The sequence below is a fragment of the Zootoca vivipara genome, chromosome 16 (assembly GCF_965207765.1).
Source record: "Zootoca vivipara chromosome 16, rZooViv2.hap1.1, whole genome shotgun sequence".
Lineage (NCBI taxonomy): Eukaryota > Metazoa > Chordata > Lepidosauria > Squamata > Lacertidae > Zootoca > Zootoca vivipara.
This window is the reverse complement of record NC_142599.1, coordinates 31,137,416-31,157,111: the sequence shown is the minus strand read 5'-3', so window position 1 is coordinate 31,157,111 and position 19,696 is coordinate 31,137,416. Positions and strand designations below refer to the sequence as shown.

Here is a 19,696-nt window from a genome sequence, read left to right as displayed (position 1 = left end):
GGGCTAATGAATTAAAATTATTGTGGGAGAAACAGCACTGTAGTCTTGTCCTGAACTGCTTGAAATCTGTGGTGTATACACAGCCGGACAACAACAGCTGAATTCTGCACCCAATTCCATATTCTCTTCCCCTCCTTATTTATTTTTAACTGCCTCTGCTCATTTATTTATTTTTTTGTAATCATGGTTCGCTTGCCTGTACCAAATCATTGCTTAATGATTGTGATCAGTTTCCAAATAATATCTGCATTCATTAGCAGCTCTGTGAAGGCTTGTGTGAAGAAACATGGACATAAAACATGCAAATTGAATCAAATGCTGCACTCTCACAGACTCACAGAACACATGCTGGTCCTGTGCCTTCCTTTTCTGCCCCAGCCGGGGTGGGGGTGGGCGTGGAAAAACCACAGGATGGGGCGGGATAAAAACACACAAACATTTACTTGTTCTCTAGGTGGTTTCAAGGTACTAGTGGGCACAGGGTAGGAGGGGCGTCGTTTGCACAGCATCTTCACTCAAAGAACTCTTCTTCCCTGCAACTGGAGGTGAAGCTGTTCCACCTGGTGCTCCATCTGGATGGTGAGAGGGTGGTTTGGTCCTAATTTGTTGTGGTAGTCTGAGGAGGGGTGGTAGAGAGGGAAGAGGTTCATTTTACATGCCACACATTTCCGCAGTTTCTACCTTCACAATCTGGCGGGGTGCATAAGTGATCTGAGTCTCTGCCTCTCCTGAGATGCGCCTGCTCGATCAGGCCAAAGGACCATCCCGTCTAGCATTGCGAGAAGCCTGCAAGTTGGACCTGAGTGCAACAGAAACTCTGCTCACCTGTAATGATTCCCAGCAGGCGGTATTAAGCAACGTATGAGGTCAGTGGCCCACCCTGCGTCCTCTTTTTCCCAGGGCACGTCCTCTTTTTCATGGGCAAAATTCAAGACAAATTGCATTCATTTGCTTTGAATGGCTGCCATAGTGTCCTAGCGTCCTATTCTTTTATCTTCAAAATATGGCAACCCTAAATTCTAGTCCCGCATCCTATTCTCACAATGGCGAACCGGTGGTTCTGCTCCTACTTCCAGGATTGTTTCCAGAAAGCAGTTATGGGAGGCAGGGCCAGTGCTTGATGCCATGAAAGCTTTCCTGTGGTGTCCTTAAGGGCTCCATCTTGTTCCCATGTAATTTAACATCTATAATTCTCACACAGCTACAATTCTGAGAGCAAATCCCCTTTCCCAAGGAACTCTAGGCATTCCCTCTATCTGAGCAGAATTGAGGTCTAACAACTCTTAGCCTCAACAATTTGAAGTTCCCAGTTTTCTTTGGGGGGGGGGAGCCATGACTGATTAAGTGGCATGCTGCTGCTTCAAATGTATGATGCAGATGGGGTGTAAATTACAATGATCATTTCTGAATTTTGTATCTATACATATAAATTAGCATGAACACATTTTACATAAGTCCTCCTACTTTGGGGCGGGGGGGGCAATGTATAAGTGGAGGCTTGACTTCAAGAGGGAGATGTGTCCTTATGATCACAGAAGTGGGCTAGACTTGCAGTACACAAGCCTTCTCCTCACCAAACAGGGTTTCCACTAAGATGTCAAACACTTCTTCCTCCATCACTTCCTGGAGTGGCATGGGCATCTGTGGAATGGGGGAAGTGAGTAAGAGATTAGGGAGATACGTTTAAAGTACATACAGAATCCCTCAACCACCACTACCATCGCTCCAAGGTGATATTCTGCTTACTTTTTAAATTCAACCATTTCCCCCACCCGTTGTGATTTTTTTAAAAAAACTGAAAAATTTGAAAAATTTAATAATAACAATGCTTTTTATAATTATTACAATTAAATGACTATGTATCATCATTGGATATTACATTTATTCATCTCCAGCTATATAAACGGTCTTGAAGTGACTTATAATTGTAAAAAATATACAAGTCCAAAGTCCAAAAGGAACATTAAACAGAGGATTCATCCACACTTCCTTTTGTGTTGTGTTTCTAGGCAAAGGTCTGGGCTTTCCAAGTCAATGTCTGGCTGGTGGGGTGTGTGTGTTGGGGGGTTGAGTTTTTTTTGGTCCTGGCACTTCCCCATGGAAAATCTGCATTTTGCTACTGAATCAGAGCACATGGCAGTCAAGTTTGCAGCAAATTGCCATTTGCTCTGATTCAGCAGTAACGTGCGGGTTTCCCCAGACAAAGTGCTGGGACCAAAAAGGCCACTCGGATACAGATCTGGAAAACCTGGAGCTGTGCCTAGAAAGCACAGAGCAAAGGTACCCGTGGGTCAGCCTCCAGGGAAGAGGCAGGGGACCCTTTTCCACCCAAGATCCACATTACCATGTGTGCAACACCTTAAAGGGGCCACATGGTACTGGTGGGTGGGGCCAGAGGCAGATGTAACTTTTACATGTAACAGTAGGCTAGTGAAATGCAGAAGTGGGTGCAGCAGGAGGCAAAAGGTGGGTGGGGCACTGGATGCAACATTTATTTGTGTACAGCAAACTACATCCCCCTTAAACTAAAGCAAAAATAAAGAAGTGCCATGGTCAGATCACTTCCTGGTGCAACTGGACTTCTCCGCGACCCTTCCCATCTGTAGGGAGGTGGGACCAATTTGGATGGTCCGCCCCCGCCACTTAATGGATCCAAATGGTTTCCAGAGAGTGGTAGGGGGTGCTTTATCCCATGTTGATGGCCTTTCAGCTGATTCCCTGGTGGCCCGCTGGAATGTGGACTTAACCGGGGCTATTGACTGTTTGGGTCCAAAGTGCCCTGTCCAGGCAAGCAAGAAGGCATTGTTTCAGACAGGTGACAGTACTCTGAGTGGCACACAGCCTGGGGAGAATCCTGAGGGCTTGATAGAAAGGCCTGGAGGGCCACTTTTGGCCCTGGGCCTGAGGTTCCCCAGCTCTGCTCTAAGGGAAACATTCAAAGTGTTTTGAGGACTATACCGTACTTCTCATCAATAAATAACACCACCCAAAAGTGAAGTGGGAATATGCATTGCACAGGTCACCGCGTTCCTTGCAATACAACTGAAAGATCGAGTTGTTGAAAGAGGCTTACAGATATTTTGGTGTCCCGCTCATGTTTCAGTAGCTTTTGCTTGTAAATTTTATCCTAGGACGAAAGGAAAAGGACCAGACAGTTATGGATTGGCAACCTTCCCCCTTTTCAAAGCCACGCATCAGTACCCAGAGATTCCAGTCCCTACATTAGATATAGGTTCTCTCTGGCAATGCCACCACACTCACAATATCTCAGCCACATCAAATCCAGAAACCAACTGTTCTCCTTTCCCCACCTAGCGATGGAAGGATTTCTCCATTTCAGTTCCCTCTGTTTCTCATTTTTTCTAATCTTAAATCCATACATTTTGCAGCAATCTTCAGGGGCTTGTTTGCATATATATGAAAACTCACCAGCATTTTAGTATGAAATTCTTCCAATAAACACATTTCTATATGCAGTTTGGACTAATGCACACATTTTTGCAAACAATTTCCCTCTATCTAATGCATTCTTGTGTGTCCTTTTCATGAATACATTTGTTTGTACATACACTGATTTTACCCTAATAGAAGCCTTTTTTTGCAAACACTGGTTGGAGAATTGCACTGCAAAAATTCAGGTAAGCGCAAGCTCTGAAGGATATCCATGCTTCAATTTGCATATTGTTCTCAGAAACAGCAAATTGGATAGATTTGTATTTAAATGAAATCAAATTTCTCCTCCATCCCTCCTCCCCACCTTGAATCTGGATGACAGATTTTGCCACCTGAGGAAGAAAACCCAACTGTGGCCTTCCCCTATGGTGTTAAGTATCGAATCTGCCACCAGTTGTTAACAAGGGTTGTCTGCTTAAGAGCAAAGCCCATCTTTCTTCCCTTCCCCTGAGAGGAACCCATTGCTCCATTGTCATAGCTGCATCTACACACACCTGAGTAAGCTGGCTCACGTGATACCCATGTTGGTGGGCCATCTTCCAGTGGGTTATTTTTTGCCCCATGCTCCAGACAGAGCTTCCTATGTGAAGTGAGGAAACAAGGTATAAGAAGCTGGACAAGGATGGGCAAACATGTCCATTTTGGTTTCTCATTATTCCAGTCTTAAGCTGAGCTCTCCACAGTCTCCTCATCAGTTCACCAACTAGTTTTTTGGTTTTTTTTTTTAAAGTCATCCTGATAATTCACCAGCATTTTTAGTGTGCATGTCTCCTAATGTACACCATTCCCACGCAAACTCCAAATCTCCATTATAGGGCACACTCAGCCATGAAACTCACTGGGTGATTTTGGGCCCAGCCACAGTCTCTCAGCCTAATCTACTTCACACACGGTTGCTGTGAGGATGAAATGGGGAGGGAAATAACCATTTATGCCACTTTGAGCTCCTTAGAAGAAAAGTGGCATATAAATGCACACATGACCCTAGGATTTGCATTTATCTCGAATCCATCAACATCAGGGGCATGGTTGCTGGTGACAAGAAAGAGAGCCTTTTCTGTGGCTGCTCCCAGATTGTGGAATTTCTGTCCAAGAGCAGCTAGACTGATTCTCTCCTTGTTATCTTTCACCAGCAGGCTAAGACCTTCCTATTCAGACAAGCTTTTGAAAACTAAGATGCAGACAATACTGATCACTAGGTTGCTGTAAGCTGCCCAGAGTGGGGTATAAATATAATAATGGATGGGGAAGAAGAAGAAGAAGAAGAAGAAGAAGAAGAAGAAGAAGAAGAAGAAGAAGAAGAAGAAGAAGAAGAAGAAGAAGAAGATCGCTGCCAAGGCAATCTATTATTTGCTGGTTCTAAATGTGCTTTGTTGTATTTCAACAAATATTTTTAACTCGTTTGTTTTCATTAATTTGTATTTTATAATGGAAGTGTTAAGATGCTGAATCCCAACTTGGGAGAAAGGCAGGATATAAATACCTTAAATAAATAAAATTAAATAATTGTACGTATTATTATTTGACTGGGGGTCTGCATGGCAAAATTCAGAATGCAGAAGGAAGGGTGAATTTGGGTTCCTCTATTGTTTCAAATTCAGGATGAATGTGCCCCGAAGCACTGGTAGATTGTCAGGAGAAGTCTGGCAGGGGGAAGGGCAGGACCATTCACTTAGGGGCTCTTCTCACCAGTGGAGCAAGCTGACTGGGTGCCTGGGGTGGCATGCGTGCCTTGTGCCGAGGTGGGACCAGCTGCCCGCGGGGCGGGCAAGCTGAGGCAGGACGCTCCACGGGGCCTCCGAGGAGCATACCTGCCAAGTTCCGGCCTGAGAAATAAGGGACTGGACCGGAAGTAGCAGACCGGAAGTAGCGCTGCCGCCATTTTGGAACTGGGCGGAGCATGCTCAGAAGCAACTTTTGATGCTGCTCTGCCCTGTTCCAAAATGGCCGCTGCGCCAGAATAAACCGGGAAAAAACAAAAAAATCCGTTTTTTCGGCTGGGGACAGCCGGGAAAACGGGGGTTTCCCGGGGAATACGGGAGACTTGGCAGCTATGCCGAGGAGTCTGCCTGCCTCCTCCCACTCAGCCACTCTACAGCTGAGGGGGAGGCGGCGGGTGGACTGTTTGGGGCAGAGCAGAGTCTGCAGGTGCCCAAGCCACCATGTCACTCCCAGGAGAGACGCATGCAGGCCCCGCAGTGAGTGCCACTTGGCATTTTGTCACCCCCCTCAGTGCTGACACCTGGGACAGTGCTGACACCTGGGATGGCCCGCCTCTACCGCACCCCCCCTCCTCCGACCCTGGTCTTTCTCCCACTCCGGTGATACGACCTCACCTGCGGTTGAATGCAAGGATTCACCCTTGGGTGTGCCATCCTCTGCAGCTGCTGCAGCCTGTTGGACATGAGTTTAAGAGTTTAGGAGCAAGAAGAAGAGGAAAAGATAAGAAAAGGTTTCCCCGGACATATCCGGGATTCATCCGTCAGAAATAGCATTCAAGCAGAATTTTCAAAAATTGATAAAATGTCTGGGGAAACATGGGCATATGGCAATCCATGTTGGAAGTGTTGGGTTTTTTTTGGTGAATATCCTTAAAAATAGCTGGAAAACGTTACGTTTTCTGGAGATTTTGCAACAACACAGAAGCTCAACAGCTGCAATAGCTCAACGACTTCTGTGTCTGAATTTTCAGTTTTTTAAATATGGCGACCCTGATACAGGTCAAGGCAGACCAACATCAAAAAGACAGCCACAACAACATTGAGCATTTGCACTATTTCACTCATAATGTTCAAAACACTTCACAGGTCTTACCTGCCTTGTGATATTTCCAAGAACCATAGAAGACAGGTCAAGATGATTAGCCCCACATTGCGGGGTGAGGGGTGGCTTGCCTAATAAGGCCACTGTCCTAGCCCTTGCTGCTGGGTGAAGTACTCTGACTCAAGTTTCTGCTTCTGCTAAATTATTTAATACAGAAATCTGAGTGATACATAGGCAAGGCGGGGCTTACAGGTACAGCAGGCATGGCCCCCCACCAAATAAATAAATAAATAAATAAATAAATAAATAAATAAATAAATAAATAAAGACTTAACTAAAAGCAGAAGTTGTAGAAAGATTTTGACATTTTCCTGAGCACTTGGGGCCAAAAGAGAGTAATTTAAAACAACTGTTACTGAGACATTTCATTCTGAATCTGCTAGGTAGAGCCAGACAGAGGATGATGACACCCTGGCAACATACCGTAAATCCTAACTACACCCATGACAGCAGGTGAATTGTGAGCTGAGATGGATGTTGAGCCAACAAACCACCTGCCCCCTGTCTCTTTCCTTTGAAGAGTGAGGCAGGTCCCAAGCTTCAATGTGGCAAGCTTTTGAGCACTGGCAAAAGCTTGAGCAAGCTTTTGAGCAGAGGTGATGATCGTCTGTCCCCATGAGCAGTCTCTGAAGGGCTTTGAACATGGTTCAGTATATTGATGTATATGCTGCAATTGCCTCAACCCATGCCTGATGTGTTCATTGACACCTCCTTCAGTTAGGAAGAGGCAGCAGTGGCTTGCATTAAAACTCAGCATGATCAGATAACTGCAGAGGGACCATTATTGACTCCTATGCAGCTTTGGCTCCTATGCAGCTGGCTTGGTCTATAGCAGGGGTCCCCAAACTTGGGTATTCAGCTGTTTTTGGACTACAACTCCCATCATCCCTAGCTAGCAGGACCAATGGTCAGGGATTATGGGAATTGTAGTCCAAAACAGCTGGAGACCGAAGTTTGGGAAACCCAGAGCTAGACGAACCAGTATTTCGACTTGGTAGAAGACAGTTTCCTATGTTCCTGCCAAACGAGGACCCAATCAAGGCTGGCAAAAGCCCTCAAGGATGCCAGCCTATATGTGCCTTTGGTCTGATCCAGTCTTTTCTTCTGTTTACATGCTACACCAAGCTTGCCAAGAAGGGCCACTGATAACCATCCTACCTACATGATCTTCATGGGCTTGGTGGCCACAGGAAATGCCTAGTGTCACACATTCTGGAGGCTGGGTCCAAGCAGCAGGTGGACAGTCTTCCTGAATACCAAATGCTTACAGTTCTCTGCACTCCCTACCTTCATTTTTTCCTCAGGAGAGGTCTCAAAGGCCTCTGAACTCTTGCTACTGCAGGAAATGATGAGGATGGGGGAGGAGAAAGATAGATCCCGGGTTAGAGTTGACAGGCTGTAGGAGAAGGTTCATAGATTATGGGGAAAGGAGAGGCAAAGCCACCTTTGGTCAATGTTGTGGTGCTAGAGCACTTGTTCAGCATGCAGAAGACCCCAGGTTCATTCCCCAGCATCTCCAGGTAGGACTGGGAGAGACCCCCCACCTGAAACCCTGGAGAGGCAATTGTAGGCAATATTGCACTAGATGGACCAACAGTGAGGGCCAACGGGGCAGTTGTTTGGGGTGGCAAATTTGAGGAGGTGTTGCATTGTGACTGGGGAGAGATAGATAGGAGGAGGAGGACAGAAGAGCCTCCCTGATCCTCTCTTCAAGAGGTACCAGCTGCATGCCACACCTAGAGTGGTTCTTACTCCTTCCAGAAAGGCCACCGTATTGTGAGAGACGAGTTTGTACACAGCTCTCTCATCTCTAGGGGCAATAAATATTTTCTGCCCAGGGGCAAGGGGCACAATAAATACTTGTGGTCTCTAATAATATTCTAAAGAATATTATTTTGTTTGCCTACAAAGGGAATTACCTTTCATTATTATTTATTCATTAAATTTGTGTACCGCCCTTCATCTGTGGATCTTAGGACTCCTCTCTGTCTGAGTCTGCGCTCATACTGCGACTCTCAGCCTCTAACCCTGTCCTGGAAGGCCCTCCTCCTCCTGACAACCCCCCCCCCCAATCGCTCAAACCATCTGCTTCTAGCACCTCCCAGCTCATCCCTTCCCCAGATTGCTCCCTAGTGTCCCACCACCACGATCCAGGATCTAAGTTGCTATCTTCTGTGTGTGTCCCCCCCCCGGGGGGGGGTTCTAAGGCAGGCAGCTCCCACCACTCTTCCTCATCCAGCCAGTCCTTGACACTTGAGGAGTTCCCCCTCTTTGCGCCCTGTGCATTTTGGCAACACTGGCTGGGGCATCTCTGCCACAAATTTGAAAGTAGGCACAGCATTCCAAGGTCACCCTCACTTGGATTCATACCTTAAAGAATAGATGTCTGCTTCCTTTGACTCTTCCTTCTCTTCCTGCAGTGACATTTATAAATTAGAGGGTGACTCTCCAGCAAAAAAATTAAGTAATTTAATCAAGGCAGGACTTTGGGAGCAAGGGGGGGACTCCCCTCCAAAGGGCTGGCTTACTGTGTTTTGAAGTGAATGAAGCAATACATGCACAATATAAAGCAGAGGTGATGAACCTGGTGCCCCCCAGGTTTTGCTGGACTACAACTCCCATCTTCCCTGACAACTGGCCAGGCTGGCAGCAACTGATCTGGAGGGCCACAGTTTAGCCAACATGGGGCTCATAAGACCATAAAGGAACAGAGTCTAATATTAGCCAACTGCAACACTCATCTCTATCCCAACCCTTGGATAATTTGGGCAAAAAAGAAGAAGCAAAGACCTGATACCATGGAATCAAATAGTTGGAAGGGACTCTGAGGATCATCAAGTCCAACCTCCTACAATGCAGAAATACACAGCTGTCCCATACGGGGATCGAACCTGCAACCACACTCTAACCAACTAAGCTATCCAGGCATATTCCCTTACACACTTTCTCCCTGTCTGCCACCCAACACATCTTAAAGATATGGAGCACCTTGCAAAATTACAACTATTGACCTTCAAAGTGCCTCCCCCCACCCCCACTCCCCAGCCAGCAATCCAAATATGCTGGGCAACCCACCATTCAGGGATGAAAGATAAACAAGAATAAGTGGCCTACCTCATCCTCAGATAAATCCTGGCTCAGGATCTGAGCTACCCTTTAAAACAGAGAGGAGAAGGTCCTGTTCAGAGAAACATCCTATTTTCCAAGAGAAAGCACACTGGGAAAGAGGTGGCCTACAACAGAAATCTGAGAGTATGGCTTGTCTCCTGTCTGTCAAGATAACTCATAATGTTCACTGGTTGCCTTTTCCTGGCCATTCTGGGCCATTCTTTTGAAATTGTGAATACCTTGACTCCAGAATTCATTTTCACAGATAAATGCATAAATATCTGCTCTTTTGACAAATCTGCTTGGAGAGTTATCAATACTTGTTATACCAGTTTCACAAAGGGGAGTCTCGTGAATAATGTGCTGCTTTGTGACTTGAGGAGTCTTGAGGCTGACTGGGGGTCAGACATGGCTGCTTTATTGCTCTCTGTACTAGTTCAGTGCAAGTTTTACTGGTAAAAGTGTCATTTCACTAAGAAATTGGTGGATTCACCGAGAAACAGGGCTAAGTGAAAACAACCACTGTAAATACTAAGTTACCATTTAACTGAGTTATGTTGCAAAGGCCATTTGCAGAAGGGCTCCGGGCTCTGGCAATCCACGCTACGCCACTGTCCTTCACTTCTGCCCCCCAGCAATTCCACTGCCACTGTGCACCAAACTCACTGGGAGATGGGGCACTTCCTCAAAATATTGCCTCTTGGCTTCTCCACCCCCGTGGTGGGGCGGGATACTGATCGGCAACATGGCACTCAGGAATGCCCCAGCACTTGCAGAACTTGGCAGGGGCCTGGGCGCTCCTCAAAGCATTGTGGTTTGGCTTCTCATCATGGTTTTGGAAGATGATCAGCAGCACCATGTAGCGGAACGTTTCCCTCTCGGTGGCAGAAGTGATGGGGCAGGCAGAACACCACCTCTTTTACTTCCACCACCTGAGATGGGTTTCTTCAGTCCACCTCACGGGTGGGCTGACTCTGCTGATTCTGAACACATATGGGAGGGCCACAAGCTCCCTACCCCTACCCTTGGCTCTTGACAACATTTCTGCACATTGCCATGAACAGGGGCGGAGCTTCATGATCTGCCACCGGGGGCGGAGAGCAGGCACTCTGCCCCCAGAGACGGGGGCGGGGCGCATGTTTTGGGGGGTGGGGCGCACCACGTGCAGGGGCGGGATGTGCGATTTGGGGGCGGGGTGCGCTGCACGCAGGGGCGGGGCATGCGACTTGGGGGCGGGCGTTTTGGGGGCAGGGCGGGCAGCCGCGATGGCGCCCCTGGGATCATGCTGCCTGGGGCGCCCCACCCCCACCGCCCCTATCTTCCTATGCCCCTGGCCATGAATTTGAAAGTACCCACGGCGTTCCAGAGAATTTCTGCTTTTGTACCTTGACTCTTTCAGGGACAGCTGATGCTTCAATTTCTTTTTCTGCAATAACAGTTATACATTAGAAGGTACGCTATGCTCCACCCCAGAAACTGCTCCCTGCTCCCTGCATCATCATCATCAAATCAAATTTATATCCTGCACTTCCTCCCAAACAGTCTATAAACAATCACATACGCTCACAGGTAATACTTTCAAGGTTGCCAGGAACAGAAATTTCAAATGCCTGGGTAACCAGGAATGTTTTATAATTCCTCCCAAAAGTTACTAAAGAGAGGGGAGGGCATTCACAAATGGGGAACCATGACTGAAAAGGCCCTATCATGGGCAGCACTCAGCGGTGAGGCACCACCACCAGGTATCCCTTCTGGTCATAGGGCCCATAGTGGGTGATATTGGGAAAGGCACTCTCTTTTGCTAGTACTAATATTTTTAATTGGGCCCCATAGTTCACCGACAGCCAATGCATCATTTTCGGGGCTGGTGATAAAATGATCCCACGGAGCTGCCCCACTTGCCTATCTAACAGCTGCACTCTACACTAGCTGCAGCCTTCAGATAGTCTCCAAGGGCAGCCCTGCACAGAGTGCATTACAGTAGTCCAGATAGGAGGTCAGCAGAGCATGATCAGCTGAGGCCAGTACACAACTCTGTGAACATTCAGGAAAGCCTTCAACTGTTTGGGATCTGAATACTTGAAGGACTATCTTGAAGGACACTGAGGTCCAGCGCCGAGGGCCTTCTGGCAGTTCCCTCACTGCGAGAAGCAAAGCTACAGGGAACCAGGCAGAGGGCCTTCTCGGTAGTGGCACCCGCCCTGTGGAACACCCTCCCATAAGAGGTCAGAGAGATAAACAACTACCTGACATTTAGAAAATACCTAAAGGCAGCCTTGTTTAGGGAAGTTTTTAAGCTGTGATATTTGATGTATTTTAATGTTTGTTGGAAGCCGCCCAGAGTGGCAGGGGAAGCCCAGCCAGAAGGGCGGGGTATAAATAATAATAAATTATTATTATTATTATTATTAGTAGTAGTAGTAGTAGTATTAATCTCCCTTCCCATGAGCCTGTCCACACATTGTCTGGTAATTAGGGTGGCCTTGCTCTCTGAGTCTCTGCTGCCTGAAAAATGTGGAAGGCAGGGAAATGCAGAGATACTTTCTCTTCAGGGGCACCTAGGCTGTGGAACTCTCAGCTCCATGAGATATAGCACATTACTTTCCGAAGCACATTTAGGGATAATCTTTTTTGGACATGCTTTTTATGGGGGGAAATGCTTTTTAGCAACTGATTTATATGCAGTTAACTTTGGGAAATGTTGGCTGCTGATTTTATTTATTTATTTTACTTTTTAAAATGCTGCTTTGCTTCTGCAGGTTTTTGTTTCCTGCTTTTCCTGGTGTATGAGATTGTTTGAGGGTCTGGAAGTCCTACGCAGCATGGAAGGAGCAGGATACAAATTCTAAAACACACACACACGTGCGCGCGCATCCCCCACCATTTCCTGTCTCCCAAATCTCTCTACTGTCCAGTATATTGTATCTTTTGCAACCTCCAGCTTGCAACCCCACTGTACCATAAAGCCACCATGTGACCATAAGGAATACCCCTACTGGACCAGAGCAAATGGTGGCTGAGTGGTGAAGATGCAACTATTTAGCGCTGGCCTTTGACACCTGTGTTTTCAGGACCCCCCCCCCCTACTCCTGGAACTGTAATTATTGTGTGTGCAGTATATTTTTGCTGAGTTTTTAAAAATCCTAAACATCAACGGCAGAATAGCAATAATTTTCATAACCAAGTCAGAAATTTTATCATAATAAGGATGGGGAAGAAGGCAAAGAAAAGCAAAGAACAATCACTGGGCAACAGTAAAAAAACACCACAATCTTCAGGGATCATATCCAGTAAGAAGAACAAAAGAAACCTGTTTTATATTGCAGTTTCATGAAATGGGGGTACAAAAAATATATGAAAAGTTACGTAAAAAATAATAATAACAAAACAAAAAGCTTCAGATTAACCACATTGACTATTATTTGTTTTCGGAGTTTTTAATTCTGGATTTTAAATTGTTTTAACTTGCCTTGCAAACTGATGGTCAACGACATGTAATAATTTTTATATTATTATTATTATTATTAGTCCTTCACCTGGCTTGCCTTCTTGATTTTTAAATGAAAAGGCAGAGGTGTCTGGTGCATATTGTGACTGGCAGGGCACAACACAGCCACCCCATCAGTAGAAAGCACCAGAGCCAATGGCAGGCACTGAGAGAGCTAACTAATTCTAGCTTTGACCCCATCTTCCTCCTCCCTGCTGGGTTATACAAGGGCAACGCTGAGACTAGGAAGGAAGAAGCTGACTGATGGAGCCCATAGTCCCATGGTCAGGTTCTAAGGAGGAAGGCAGGCAAGCAGGTGGGGACTGGCTGAGATGTTGGTGGGGCAGGGCCTCATTTGCTCTCCAGCATGTAAAGGGTTCTCATGGTTTATGGATGAGAGTGCAAACAAAGATAAATTGAGATGCCTACCTGGGAGCTAGAAGGCTCGGAGTGGAGCAATTTAGCTAACCTTTAAGAGAGAAAGTAAGACCAGGTCAAAAATCTGTCCTGTTGCCTGAGAGCTTCCATTTCTATTGTGGCCAGTAGAGTTGCTTGCAGCAAATTCAAAAGTTCAGGGCCCCTACATGATAGTCACAGTCACGTCCCCTTCGAAAATTATACAGCCTTCTAAGATTATACAGCAATCTTATAATCATACAATAATAATACATAGGGGTCCTTCTCCTACGGTAGATGGAGAGTAGAGCTCTGTAGGCATTCCAGCAACTCCTGCAGCCAAGCTGGTGCCAAATGTATTGATTTGATTTGTTTTGAAAAATATCAGCATGGCCAAGAGAGAGGTCTTGTTGTCTGGGTAGCTCAGGACCTCCATACACACTGCCAAGGCTCATGCCCAGGAGAGAACAAATAGGGATATATTCCAATGACCCATGTGTTGTCTTTAAGCTAGTTCTACTATTTTCTGGACACACATACAGGCAATGGTTGTGCTCCAGTATCTTCTTTTGGAGTGACTTATTGTGTTTTCCTTGAAGTTCCATGGTACGTAACAGAAATTGCACACCATTCTCTGGAAACCGAAGCACCTTGGGATTCAGTCTTCCCAAATGCTTAGATTTGGAACCTATATAGAAAGAATCTTCCCCAGTGTCCTCCTCACGGCATCTTCTCCAGAGTGGAGTCAATCCTCAGTGGCTGACTCTCCTGTCACTCTGATTGGCTCCAATCAGCACAAAAGGGGATAAGACTACTTCCCAGTGATTAAGGAAGCTCCCCTTTCATGCTGATTGGGAGATACCACAGGGAGGCTTTGTTCTCCCCTAATGCTTTCGGCACCCCTCCCGCCCCAACAGATTTGAAAGTGGTTGTATCAGAAGAAGAAGAGGAGGAGGAAGAGGAAGAGGAGGAGGAGGAGGAGGAGTTTGGACTTGATATCCCGCCTTTCACTCCCCTTAAAGAGACTCAAAGCGGCTAACAATCTCCTTTCCCTTCCTCCCCCACAACAAACACTCTGTGAGGTAAGTGAGGCTGAGAGACTTCAGAGAAGTGTGACTAGCCCAAGGTCACCCAGCAGCTGCATGATTATCCAAGTTTCATACCTTGGATCCATAGTCCTTTTCTTATACTTTTCTGGCACTTCTGAAGCTTTCTGCAATAAAGTTGATAGATTAGAAGGGGCACTCCAGCAAGAGTTAGCTCCACCCCACCCCTCACTGACAAAGCCCACACAATTTGACTTGCTGTCTGCTATGGCAAAATTTCATGTAATGAATTACATTATTCCACACCATTCCCAATGCATATTGGTGGTGGTGGTGAACTGAAAACTATGACAGTGAATACCAATTGTATTATCTGTTTTGATTTCCATCCTGGATATGAAACAAGTAAACGAACGTTGGCAATCCCCACCCCCACCCCTGTTTCTCTTTTCGTTTGAGTTCTCTGACAGCCCAACCCGCCACTACACCCTTTCTGCTCCCTCAACCCCAGTGAATGCAGCACAGAGCCATATGAGTGGCCCTCTTCTCAAACCTGCCCACCCCACTACAGCTTGCCCCTTCTAAGTCCAGTATTGAGCTCCACTATGACCTCTGCTCCCCACACCCCAGAAAATCAGAGCACGTTGGGCCTTGTTTGCACGTGACAATAAACTATGGTTTGCCTCAACATGCCTCTCCCTACTACCTTGGTTTATTTCTCATTTGCTGCTCATGGATTGCTTGGGGGGGGGGGACAACATATGAAGGGGAAATGGTGGGGTCACTACCATCCAGATGCACAATTCACTGATGTACAGTCAAACGTCCCAGAATAAAATGTTGTTTGAATGCAGACCAACAGGTTAAGTGCAAAGGGATGGGGGATTATGTAGAGCAGCATTCCCCCTCCATGGCAGGGAGAAGTATTAGGAAGGGAGGTTCTTTGAACCTATGAAAGAAACAGGATAACGGGAACCCTGCCATTAAACAGAGCAGTTAGTTACTGAGAGCCAGTGTGGCATAATGGTTAGAGTGTTGGCATAGGACTTGGGAGAGCAGGGTTTGAATCCCCACTCAGCCATTAAGCTCACTGGGTACCCTTGGGGGCAGCCACCATCTTTTAGTCCAGGAATCCCCAAACTTCGACCCTCCAGATGTTTTGGACTACAATTCCCATCATCCCTGACCACTGGTCCTGTTAGCTAGGAATCATGGGAGTTGTAGGCCAAAACATCTGGAGGGCCGCAGTTTGGGGATGCCTGTTTTAGTCTAACCTAGCTCACAAGGTTGTTGTGAGGATGAAATGGGGAGGAGGAGAACCATGTACACCACCTTGAGAGCCTTGGAAGATAAAGGTGGTATATAAACAAACAAACAAACATACATACATACAAACAAACAAATGTAAATAAATAATACTGAGCCTATAAATGAGAGGAGCTTTGGATCTCAACAGAGACAGATGCTCACCAGATTTTTGTGTGTGTGTGTTTTTATAAAGAACCAGCACCCTGGGGTTCTGAAAGCATCCAGGAACCTTAGAGATGGTGGGGGTAGTAAGTAAACCCTCAAATTATGGTCCAGGTTTGGACAACGTTGGAGAGTTTTTGCCTAGATAGAATGTCTCCTTGAACTAATACCTCCTGCTTGCCTGGAGGGAAGATAGAGAGGGGTGTGTGAGTGTGTATAGGTAGAAACTAGCCTACTGTACAAAGGAGCATTCTTTGCTCCACCCACTTTGGCCTCTAGCCATGCTCACCTGTGGCATGTGGCCCCCACAAAAGTTGCCCAGAAGGGAACACTGAAAAAGGAGTTCCTCACTTGTGTCTTAAGGAGATTGGCAGAGCCTCCAGGTCAGCTCCTGGCAACTCTCCTGTCATCACTCCCTTTAGCTCAACATTCAACAGTGATGGAACAAATCAAGATTTGAATGCACAGACCTACCAATTTCTGGAAAGTAGGAAGATCCCGCATTATTCTCTGAGTTAACCTTGAAGAAAAAGAGAAGGCTCAGGTTAAAGTCACATCCTGTTGCTTGGGGGAAAGTGGGGACTAGTCAGGTTGGAATGTCTTTCTTTTCCCTACCACCTCCCAGCAGTGGGTGTCCCAGATCATATCAATAAGGGTGCATGGAAGGGTAACAAGGACCAAAGAAAAGCTCTGCTGGATCAGACCAAAGGCCCATTTAGCCTCTCAGTGGCCAACCAAATGCTTCAATGGGAAGCCCACAGGCAGGACCTGAGATCAACAGCACTCTTCCCACTTGTGATTCCCAGCAGCTGGCATTCAGAGGCATACTGGGACCATGGAGGCAGACTGGGGTAGTGTGTCGGTTGAGGTGAAACAAGAAGTGCCGCCTTGACAGGCTGCCGACGCTTCTCTACCCACCCTGCCACCTCCGCCTCTGAAGAAGAATCAGTGCCAGTATTAGCGCCAATTTCAGGCGAGATCTCGCCTGAATCGTGTGATTCTGTACGGGATTCCAGCCAAAATTGGTGCTGTTACTGGAACTCTTCTGGGCCATCACTGTTAGGGGGAGGGTGCCCTGTGGGACTGCCCCCTGGGGGCTTTTGCTGACTGAGGTAGCCACCTCAGGCTGCCTGGCGCTGGAGGCAGATCATAGCCATTGTGGCTGGTAGCCCTTGATAGCCTTACTCTCCATGAATTTGCCTAATCCCCTTTTAAAGCCATCCAAATTGGTGGCCATCGCTGCCTGTTGGGGGAGAGAATTCTATATAACTATGCACTGTGTGAAGAAGTGCTTTATTTTGTCTGTCCTGAATCTTCCAACATTCAACTTCTTTGGATTGCCCTGTTTTAGCCTTTTGTCATTCAGCCCCACCCATCTTGAGATTGTTTCAACTACCTTGGAAGTGTGTGTGTGTGTGAGAGAGAGAGAGAGAGAGAGAGAGAAAAGCATTGATGAACTCCATAAGTAGTAGGTTCCTGATATGATCCCTGGTGGTAGGGGAGTTATCCCCAAAATTGTATTAGTGCTGACTGGCTAAAAGCCTGTAGCTGTGGAAACTGATCTGCTTCCCCTGGCACTGCTAATGGTTTGCCTTTTAAGGCTGTTTCAGGAAACATGGATGCTAACTGGAGGGAGCGCGAGACTGTGGGCCAGGATTAGTTTGCTCCGACCCTGCCTGATGGATGCAGGAAGGGAACTGCTTGTTGAGTGATGACCACATGGAATTTTAATTTGGGCATGTTTGTGTCTCCATGGTCAGAAGCAGGGGTAGTGGAGGCCAGTCGTCCATTAGGGCAAATGGGGCATTGCCCCACCAACCTCAATCTACCCACAGCCAGCCCCCACCAGCCTGCCTCCTAACTTAAAAGCACTCTAGGGGGTGGCAATGCTGCCAGCCTCCTCTTCCTTAGTCTCAGTTGCCCTTGTGAAATTTAGCAGGGAGGATGAGGATGGAGACAAAACTAGAATTAGTTGGCTCCACCTGCCATTGGTACTGGTGCTGCCACATGTTGGGCTCCCTGTATTCCACCCTACCAGTCCCCAATGGGCAGGATCCATGACTGAGCACCCAATGGCCACCTTCCTGCAAACGCTGCTGGAGGGAGTTTTGAATTCTGAAGCAGAGGGAGCAGTAGCCCTTCCCCTTGTCCGGAGATCTCTTGAGTTTCCTGGGCAAAGCAAAGGGCGAGGCTCGGGCCCTCCTCTGAGCTTTCAGAAGCTTGGCCTTGGATGGCCCTTGGATGGAGGCATGTGGCAAACCCAGGAGCTGCCTCTGGGGCTGTTGAGTGTCTGAAGCCACTGCCACTGTTGCTTTTTAGGGCGTGCAGTACTTGCCTCGCTCCGGGTGCTGACAACCCATGCTACGCCACTGCCTAGATGGACCAATTATCTGACTCAGTAGAATACAGTTTCCTACATTTCTATGATCCTACACTCTGGGAACTTCCAGACAGCTCTGGGAGCTTCCAGACAATGATGTCTATTTAATGAGCATTCTTTTCCGTTTGTTTGTGCGAAGGTTAGACAACTTTGCCTCAAAGCAACTGTTATTCCACACATGCCAGTGCACTTCTCTTATTCCAAAAAGTCCCGTCTTTGGGGGAACAAGATTTGTCACACAAGAGCTTCCAATTGCACAACCTGGATTTGCTGGGATGTGACTGAACCCCACCTGGAAACTAGAAAAGCTCTTGAAGCATTCTCTGTCCTATGTCAATCAGGTGAGTTAGTCATTGCACAGGGCTTGGTGTGGGGGTCTTACTTAGCAAAGTAGCCAGGTGGTCTAATTTCTTCCAGCGGTATCTCTGCGACCTCTTTTATTTTCTGTAAATTGAAGTTTAAAAAGTTTTAAAAGCACACCCAATGTGCACTCTCAACCCAGCCTCTTATGAGAACCAGAGGTGATGGGAAACTCCACTTCTTGCCCAGCTTTCTTACCTCTTTGTGTTTAGTCCACAAGCTAGATGGTCTGAAAGAGCAGTAAAAAAGCGGGGGGGGGGGAGAGAGAAATGAAGCAGAGTTCAGGTAATAGAAAGTACTCAGGTTGTGTGTGGAAGGAGGCCAGTGGAAAGTCACCCACTTTGCATGCAAAAGGTCCCAGTTTCAATCCCTAATGAATCTCCAGGTAGGGTTGGGAAAGGCTCGCTGCCTGAAACTCTGGAGAGCCACCGTCAGTCACTCTAGACCAGGCATGGCCAAACTTGGCCCTCCAGATGTTTTGGGACTACAACTCCCATCATCCTGAGCTAACAGGACCAGTGGTCAGGGATGATGGGAATTGTAGTCCCAAAACATTTGGAGGGCCAAGATTGGCCATGCCTGCTCAAGACAATACTGAGCTAGATGAACCCAGTGGTCTGACACAGTAACAGGTAGCTTCCTAGAACTTAAGCACTGCATTTTAAGGGCAGGCAGGGGTTCCCCAGTCATTCGGTGTGGCCACCTTCAGGTAATATAGTAGTTGTCGAATGGCTTGGCTCCCAAACAAATCGGCTCCTGAACACTGCAAACCCAGGAGTGTTCTGGTTTGCGCACCTTTTTTGGAAGCCAAATGTCTGACTCAGCTTCCGACTGAGTTCTGGAAGCTCCTGCGGCCAATCGGAAACCGCGCCTTGGTTTTCAAATGGTTCCAGGAGTTGAATGGACTCCCGGAATGGATTAAGCTTGACAACCAAGGTACCACTGTACTGGTAATATAAGAATTAGAAACTCAAGGTGTATATTTTTTATTTTAATAATGTTGCAGTGTTTTGCTTTCAGATAGAATGCATGAAAGAAAAGGTTTGCTTTCTGTGCGAGGGTCTTGTGGGCCTGCATTTCACAACCCTACGCTCTTTAGCCCATAAGCAAGAAATCCTATCTAGCCCTGTGAGCCCTGAGAGTGCCACAAACACAAGGTCCCCCAGGATGTTA

The 19,696-nt window shown here is 46.9% G+C and overlaps 1 protein-coding gene across 1 annotated transcript; it reads right to left on the bottom strand.

Moving 5' to 3' along the window:
* Positions 1-398: 398 nt before the first annotated feature.
* Positions 399-16,297, bottom strand: CATSPERZ (catsper channel auxiliary subunit zeta). Its single transcript, XM_035098863.3, has 12 exons — positions 16,258-16,297; positions 14,431-14,480; positions 13,301-13,340; positions 10,770-10,810; positions 9,391-9,430; positions 8,647-8,690; positions 7,564-7,612; positions 5,790-5,847; positions 3,948-4,033; positions 3,074-3,127; positions 1,575-1,641; positions 399-616 (listed from the first exon to the last, which is right to left on the bottom strand). Exons 1-12 carry the CDS (start codon positions 16,285-16,287, stop codon positions 516-518), a joined length of 660 nt encoding a protein of 219 aa, XP_034954754.2. The 5' UTR covers positions 16,288-16,297; the 3' UTR covers positions 399-515.
* Between the last annotated feature and the right edge of the window lie 3,399 nt (positions 16,298-19,696).

Excerpts from the sequence above, each read along its gene's own strand:
- CATSPERZ (XM_035098863.3), bottom strand. The coding sequence starts at position 16,287 with ATGCGGGATCTTCCTACTTTCCAGAAATTG. Across the intron at positions 10,811-13,300 it reads CCGAGCCTTCTAGCTCCCAG|AAAAAGAAATTGAAGCATCA; the intron begins GTAGGCATCTCA and ends CTGTTATTGCAG. Across the intron at positions 5,848-7,563 it reads CTCCTGAGGAAAAAATGAAG|GCTGCAGCAGCTGCAGAGGA; the intron begins GTAGGGAGTGCA and ends CATGTCCAACAG.